Source organism: Arachis ipaensis, chromosome B04, assembly GCF_000816755.2.
Source record: "Arachis ipaensis cultivar K30076 chromosome B04, Araip1.1, whole genome shotgun sequence".
Classification (NCBI taxonomy): domain Eukaryota; kingdom Viridiplantae; phylum Streptophyta; class Magnoliopsida; order Fabales; family Fabaceae; genus Arachis; species Arachis ipaensis.
In genome coordinates, this window is record NC_029788.2 from 129,641,853 (window position 1) to 129,650,538 (window position 8,686).

General features: G+C 34.7%; 1 protein-coding gene across 2 annotated transcripts in view; it reads left to right on the forward strand.

Moving 5' to 3' along the window:
- The window catches only part of LOC107635470 (developmental protein SEPALLATA 1-like), a 5,285-nt gene extending 2,499 nt beyond the window's left edge, over positions 1-2,786 (forward strand). Inside the window, exons 2-8 of one of the 2 annotated variants that reach the window (XM_016338947.2) lie at positions 680-758; positions 841-902; positions 1,019-1,118; positions 1,402-1,443; positions 1,537-1,578; positions 1,667-1,815; positions 2,385-2,786. In XM_016338947.2, coding sequence (XP_016194433.1) covers positions 680-758; positions 841-902; positions 1,019-1,118; positions 1,402-1,443; positions 1,537-1,578; positions 1,667-1,815; positions 2,385-2,481 — 571 coding nt within the window. In that variant the 3' untranslated portion in view covers positions 2,482-2,786. Of the gene's footprint in view, positions 1-679; positions 759-840; positions 903-1,018; positions 1,119-1,401; positions 1,444-1,536; positions 1,579-1,666; positions 1,816-2,381 lie in introns of both variants that reach the window. The other variant, XM_016338945.2, reaches the window with a different exon arrangement.

Genomic DNA, 8,686 nt, shown 5'->3' on the forward strand with positions numbered 1-8,686 from the left:
CTAATAACTAATTTTGGTATTTATTAGTATAGTTAAAAAAAAAATAGTAGCTAAACCAATTAGGGCATTTAATTGGTTTAAAGAAGAGTGGGTTATAACTTGGATTTGATGGGGCAATGATCTATGAGTTATAGATTTTGAGTGAAATCATAGTGTTGCAATCCAAGTTGTAATATATATAATTGAGTCTTTGAAGTCCACCAATATGAAAAAGAAGAAGAACAATTAAATCTGAAACACCAAGAAACGAAGAGTGTGCTGGTTTGTGTTGGTGAAGTGCCCTACAAATTTTACCCTAACAAATAAAAAGATCCTTGTTTATAAAATACCTTTACTTGATATTTAGAAATCATATATATATCATGCTATCTAATTACGTTAATAATCACTTTTGATCTTATATTTTTTATTGGAAAATATTATAATAAAGTATTTTGAAAAGTTTGTTTGTTTAGTAGTGCTACAAATAGTTAGATATTGTTTTTATTGTTCTCAAGAATAAACTATGATACATTTGTTTTGTTACACAGATTTTTGGGAGAAGATATTCAATAATATTGCTGAAATTCATCAAACCATTCTTGCTACTAATATTTTAAGTTCACTTCATTCTTACGATGATTATGAAGATAATAGTTGATCATTTAATGTTACCTCTTTTGTGTTTCTTGAAATTCAGCATGCTCAAAACACTCGAGAGGTATCAGAAGTGCAGTTATGGTGCTGTGGAAGTTAGCAAGCCTGCCAAAGAACTTGAGGTATATATTTAAATTTCTATTTCTATGATCATTATATATTTCAATTTTATATTTTTTCATTTGTTATTTTCTTTTGTAACAGAATAGCTATCGTGAGTACTTGAAGCTGAAAGCAAGATTTGAATCTCTTCAAAGGACTCAAAGGTGAGTTTTACATATATAAACAACTCCTTAATTATAAAATATTAAAATTTTCATATTTTTCATAATTATTGTACTAATTGAATCAGCTATATTTTGTTAATTCTCTCTTGCTGCAGAAATCTTCTAGGGGAAGATTTGGGTCCATTGGGTACCAAAGATCTTGAGCAACTTGAAAGGCAATTGGATTCTTCTCTGAAGCAAGTGAGATCCACAAAGGTATAATAAAGTCATAATTTGTGTAAGAAATTTGCTAATAGCAATGTTCATTATGTATAAAAATGGCAACAATTATGAAATATAGTGACACTAAATCTTGACTAACTGATTATACGTCAAAATTTTCTTAGAGAATTTTGCTGTATTTGGAATTGAAATTAAAGAGTCATAATGTTGAATTAGGACTTGCTCTTGATTAAGAAACTCATTACTTTAAGTTTTAAATGTTCATGTGATTTTTTTGGTTATCTTACACTTCTTGAAATATTGCATTATTTCTCAGACACAATTTATGCTGGATCAATTAACTGATCTTCAAAATAAGGTACATACATACATGCTTCTGACACAAGCTAATGAATTTTGCATCTTTATTACATGTGATTAACAATTTTTAAACTATTGATTTCTATTACAGGAGCAGATCTTGGTAGATGTCAACAGAACCTTGAGCATGAAGGTAACTTAATTCATACCATTGTTCACACTAATAATCTATCTTTTATAGAAGATGATGATGAAATTCATGTTTACAATTTGTTAAATAGCTGGATGAAATCAATTCAAGGAATCAATATAGGCAGCAATCATGGGAAGCTGGTGATCAAAGTATGCATCAATATGCTGCTCCACATAATGCTCACTCTTCTCAAGGCTTCTTCCAACCTCTGGAATGCAACCCCACTTTGCAGATTGGGTAACAATAAATTAAAACATTAATCAATATAATAAAAAAATATTTGTTATACTTGTTATACAGATGAGATCATACACCAACGCCTCCTTCCATCTTATGTTCCCACTTGACCGACCTTTTTATGTCTTTTGATGCCAAAAAATTTGAAATAATATTGGTCAAGTTGGGCATTGAAGACTTGCATGCTCCACCTTAAGGAGATATTAATGAATAATTTAGATATACATAAAAATATTATATTAATAATATTTCTATAATTTAAGTATAAATACGGTACTCCAAGAATACTCTCATATATATCTTTATTAGGATAGAAAATTATGCATTCTAATTTATTAGGATCATAAATTATGTTTTTTAAGATGAAAAATATTCTCTAAACATGATATAAATGATACCATTTGATTCATACAACTAACTGACTTCATCATATGAGATAATAAAACTTTGTTATTGTTATTGTTTATTGTTGATGTGTATACTATTTAGATATAAATGCATCAAATTTGAATTAGTTTTATTTAAATAAAATAATGTTCTAAAATGTTTGTGTTGTAATTATGCAGCAGTGACTATAGGTACAATGGGGTAGGGTCAGATCAGATAACTGCTACAACAACTCAAGCTCAACAAGTGAGTGGTTTTATCCCTGGATGGATGCTTTGAGCTCATCACTATATTCACCTTTTGCAACATTAAAAGAAAAAGCCAAAAGAAAAAAACACCTCACAAAAAAAGGAGGGTGGAAAATTAAAGCCAAATGCTTCTTTATTTGGTCATGGCAATGTGTAAATGTTGATTGTACTTTTTTTTTTTTCTAGTGTTATTTTGATTTTGCTACTATAAAACAGACAGTTATGACTCACTTCATCAAACTATTGAACAATTAGCCATAGACTCCTAATATGGCATATTCTAAGATTTTTAATTATAATATTTGAGTATCTTTGAAGCTCTTTTTTTGTGACTAAGTTAGAAATATGTACCATGTGTATGTGTTGGGCATAATTGACTACTCTTGCACAATTCCTTTCTATTTTCTAGATGATTAGTATTTTTCCTTAATTTATCTCATTTTTTGTAGATTTCAATTTTGGCAAACTTTATCTAGGGATAGTATTTATTTATTTATTTTGTGTGTGATTTTTTTTTTATCGTTGCGGATATGTTTGAGAGGATGGGAAACAATAAGCCAGAGTGGACCCAGGTGGGCCGAAATATGCCCAAGGCTTGTTGGGCTTATCTGAAAAAATCCACTCATTATAGCCCATTCATAAACTAGAAACCAAAAATAAGGAATCTAGTTATTGTTTGTTAATGAAATCCAAAAAAAAAAAGAGATTAGAAGGAAAGAAATAAAAGACTAAATAAGCAAATTTTACCAACGTGCACATATGGATGAGCGTCTGTGTCCCTTAACCATCTCTTTCGGGTTTGATACTCACTGGAGGACCAAAAAATAAGTAAATTTTAATGTGAAAATAGTTTTTTATTTAGCAAAGTAAAGGTAATTTTGTATTTAGATATCTTATGTAAAAATAGTTTTTTATTTAGCAATTATATTTAGGTACAGTTCTTCTTATTTAGCCAATAACGTTTAAGAATGAGCTACGCACTAAAATACTAGTATGTTACTCTTAGTACTCTCTTAATAGGGTTCCTAATGTGCTCTGCTAGGGTTTCTATAACGCCCTATTAGGGTTCTTCCTTCTTTCTTTTAATCAATTTCACCCAGCATATATCACTTTTCTTCTTTTCTTCCACCCCATCTACTCTCATCTAAATCTATTATCTTATCTATATTCTAATTTCATCCAAAGTCTTTGTATTTTTACAATGAGTGTCCAAAGAAAGACCCAACACCCTCATCGACATGATAGTGAAAGTGATGACGATGACGTGATTATTCTGGCTAATAAGGATATTTCTAACGGTATTCACGCATGCCACAAAAGTCAGAATATTTGTTGACCGCCCTTTCTCCATTGGTACTATAGAGAATGCCCTCTATGCCATATGGAACAAATTTGTAGGTTTTAGAGTTGTTAAAAAGGCCACCAACCAGTTTCAATTTTTCTTAAATCTAGAAACTAATGTTATTTGGATAGAACGAGGCGCTCCTTGACTATTTAAAAACTGTGTTCTGCATGTCCATAGACGGAACCAATCTGGCAAACCTAACTGCAATGTGATATCTACCTTCCCCGTATGGTCTCAATTCTGGGGTCTGTCTGAGCAATTTAAAACGCTGGAGGTAGGTCGAAAACTTGGAGGGAGTATAGGTACAATCAGTGAAGTTGATCTTTTTGAAATTAAAGGTAGAGAGGCGCGCATCCTGAAGGCTAGAGTGAAAATCAATGGAGAAAAAAGGATTAAGGACTGCCTGAAACTAGCTGATCCTGAGCAAAAACTAATGGAGATAGGAACCAGATATGAGAGAATCAGTATTTTCTGTACCTACTGTGCTCATTTGGGACATGATTAAAAAACCTGCCAAATTTTTGTTGAGGATACAGCCCAGAACAGACTCAAGGAAGATAAAATTGGAGAATGGGTAAGGGCAGACCAGGTAGGCAGATGATTGGAAAGGAAAGGAGAAGCTGGTAATGCAAACAAATCCAGTGCAAATAAGACACAATCACAGCCAAGGAAAAAGCCTCCGCCATCATGGCTACTCGATAGCTTCTCTAGTCTAAGCATACTGGGAACCAGAAAAAATTGAAGGAAAAACGAGATTCAAGCCTAAGGAAGGAAACAATGGGAGATTCGGACGAAATAGAGAGTGCCACGCCTGATATATCTCTCCCTAAGACATTAATTGCTATATCCTCTCCAATGAACATTTCAAATCAAGTTGCTGCCTCCAATACAAAAGTAAAACAAAGAGAAAGGAGCCATAGTTTGAAAATTTTGGCACGTGAGTCTTTCGCAGGAAGTAAGCGGAGGAATAGAGGTAAGAAGAATGTTGAAAATATGAAGAAAATCTGTCTTGAGGAGTATTCTAATGATGCTATGACGGTGGAGGGTGCCAGGCTTCAAATGAAACACATGGAGCCATGAAACTACTAGTTTGGAATTATCAGAGTTTGGGGAGACCCCTGATAATCCACAATTTAAAAGGGATTTGTAAATCCCACTTTTCCGAGGTTGTTTTTCTCTGTGAAATCAAAAACCAACCTCGACAAGTAGAAGCACAGCTTAAATCTTGCGGTTTCAAAGATTGGTTCATTGTGGATCCATCAGGAGTTGCTGGTGGCCTTACTTTGGCATGGAAGGAGAGATACAATGTTCAGATTATTAGTTATGACAACTTTTACATTGTGGCCTCGATGGTGGAAGTGGGCACTAATGTTTCTTGGGGTATTATTGGAGTTCATTTGACCTCTCATGATCAAGGTAGGCGGGTATAGTATGAGGCTCTTCAACCTATTATTCAAGCATTTCAAGGACGAGTGATAATCACTGGTGATTTTAATGCTATTTCAAACCAGAATGAAAAGGTGGGCGGGGGAGTGAAGTCAGCAGCTTCTATCGAAGCCTTTAATGACAGCTCTCTAATAGATATTGGAATGGTAGGCAGACCATTTACATGGTCAAATCAGAGATCTGGTCCAGATTTAATTCAGGAACGGCTTGACCGTGTGCTGGTTGGTTCTGAGTGGCAGCAACTATTTCCTAATACTACTGTTCTTCAGCTTTCTGAATCAGGTTCTGATCATGCTCCTCTTCTCACTGATTTAAGCCCGAAAATAGAGAGAACTAAACGGCGATTCAAATTTCAAGAACGGTGGTGTTCTAATGATGAGGTAAGACAGATTGTGAATGAGATATAGAGGGAGAGAATAGAAAGCAGCCCCATGTTTATTTTATTTCAAAAATTGAAGAAGTGTCGACACAATCTTGTCTTATGGCAACAGTCTAATAGAAAGAACTCTAAAGAGGAAATTGATTCTCTTCAATCTCAATTAGAGGAGCTTTGGGCAGCAGGGGTCTATGGAGGTAATATCATCTTAGATTTAGAAAGCAAACTAGAAAAGGTTCTCCATATTGAAGAATTATATTGGAAGGAGAAGTCTAGGGTCAGATGGCTTCAGTCGGGAGATCAAAATACTAGTTACTTTCACCAGAAATTTCGTAATCGCACTCGTGGAATAAAATCTGGCACTTGACCGAAAACCATGGTGAATTACTTTCTTCAAATACTGATATAGCGGCAGTAGCTGAATGCCTGAATCTTATTTTCGAGATACTATTTCCTCCTCTTGTCACAATGATCCAAGCCCACTATTCACTGACTTCGAGCCTAAGGTTACAGCTTCCATGAACCGAAGGCTTAGACGTCCGGTTACTATAGAGGAAGTCAAACGGGCTACTTTCAGTGTTCACCCTCAGAGTGCCCCAGGAGATGATGGGATAACAGCTAAATTCTTTCAAAATTACTGAGACATCGTCAGTGGTGATGTATTTCAGGCAGTTAACGGGTTCTTTACGGGAGGTCGCATATTGAAAAGTTTCAACCACACACAAACTTGTCTGATTCCAAAAGTCCCAGATGATAAAGATATGTCCCAGGTGAGACTAATTAGCCTTTCTTCTGTAGTTTATAAAATTATTTTTAAAGTTATAGTTTATAGACTTCAAGGAATGATGCATAAACTTATCAACCCTTTTCATAATGCTTTTATTAAAGGCTGACTAATCTCTGATAATATCTTAATTGCCCATGAATGTATGCATTACCTCAAGAACAAAAAACAAGGTCTGGAACATGAGATGACCCTCAAAATGGATATGAGTAAGGTCTATGACAGAGTAGAGTGAAATTTTTTGTGGTTTACGTTGGAGAAAATAGGATTTGATCCCCTTTGGATTATTTGGATTTGTGAACTAGTGACGACTGTTTCTTATTCTGTGATTATGGAAGGATAACCCTATGATTTTTTCAAACCACAAAGAGGTCTCTGTCAAGGAGATTCTATTTCTCCCTATCTTTTCTTATTTTGTGTAGAAGGTCTCTCTTTCTTACTACACAAAGCATAACAAAACAGTCTCATTGAGGGCATTTAGATTAACAGGCGTTGTCCTAAGGTCAATCATCTTCTAGTTGCAGACGACTCTTTTCTTTTTTGTAAGACTAATTCAAATGTTTGTGGAAATATCCTTGATTTATGAACTACGTACGAGTGCTTCAGCGGTCAGAAAGTTAATCTTGGCAAGTTTGTAGTTTTTTTCAGTCATAACACTCCTCTTTGGCTGCCTCCTCCTTAAACATTTCATACATAGGAGCTCAAGATAAATATTTTGGACTGCCATCTGTTGTTAATAGATCAAAGAGAGCCACTTTTAACATGGTTAAGGAGAAGGTACAAAAAAGAATTCAAGGTTGGAAGCGTAACCTATTATCTGCTAGGGGAATATTAGTTTTATTAAAGGCAATTGGGGAGGTCATCCCGATTTACACTCTCTCCTGCTTCAGATTACCAAACAGTCTAATATCTGATATTTACTCCTTACTGACTCAATTCTGGTGGGTAAAAAAAACGAAAGACGACTGGCCTGGATCATTTGGGACATTATGACCCGCCCAAGAAAAGAAGCAGGTTTTGGTTTTAAAGAACTTAAGGCTCAAAACCTTGCTCTATTAGGCAAACAGTATTGGAGAATAGCAACACATTCTAATTCTCTATTGGCCAGAATTTACAAAGGTAAATATTTCAGAAATGAAAATATTCTAAATGCAAAACTTGGAACACTCTCTTCTTGGGGATGGAGAAGTGTTTTGCAAGGTAGAAATGTGGTGGAGAAGGGACTTACCTGGAGAATAGGTAATGGTATAAATATTCATACGTTTGATGACCCATGGTTGCCTCCCCCATATCCATTCACTGTACCAATAAATGTTCAACACTCGGCCATTGTTGCTCCCAGAGTAAAAGATCTGATTATTGAAGAAAGAATTTGGAATCCGTCGTTAATTACAGAGATCTTTTCAAGTGATATTTCAACTAGAATTCTATCTTTGAAAATTGAAGGTGGAGATGACACACTCCAATGGACACTGAACAAACAAAAGAAGTATGATACAATATCAGGCTATAGAGTGGCGTACCTATTCTTACACCATCCGCTTGAACTCTGTCCAACTAAGATACAGCAAAAAGCCCCTGGATCAACCTTTGGAAGATGAAGCTCCCTCACAAAATCAAACTGTTTATTTGAAAATGCCTCCATGGTTGGCTCCCGTTTCTAGCCCAGATTCACCGGAGAAATTTTTTGTAACACTAGCACTGTGTCCCTGTTGCCAAGAAGAGGACGAAACAATCCCTTACTGTCTTATGCAATGTCCAGCTATAAGAGATGCTTGGTCCAATAGTTCTATGAGTTTATGTCTCCCCATCCATTCAATTACTGAATTTTGGTCTTGATGGAACACCACGATGGAATAGATTCGTTCAATTGGTGGTGACAATTGGAACCAATAACTGCTTGCTATATATTCTATGTTGGAACTGTTGGAAAGCTAGAAATCTCTTTGTCTTTGAAGGAACCAGCTTCTATTCTCGATGCTTCTAGTAAACTCTTTCGAGAGATTTAACGGCTCCATGTAGCTTTTTATTGAGTTAGTTCACAAGTCCTATTCTCTGGAAAGAAGTCTACTTTCATTTCTTACATTTTTTTTTTCTATTTTTTACCGTTAGATTTTTTTTCTAAGTGTGGTTTATTTGGGAGATTCCATCATTCATTGTTTTTTGTCCTGAACCTTGTATTTCATTTACCAAATTTAATGAAATATATTTTTATCTTTAAAAAAAATACTAATTGGGTGAATGAAGGTTCGTAGTTTTGTAACTCCTTTGAATAATTGTACAAT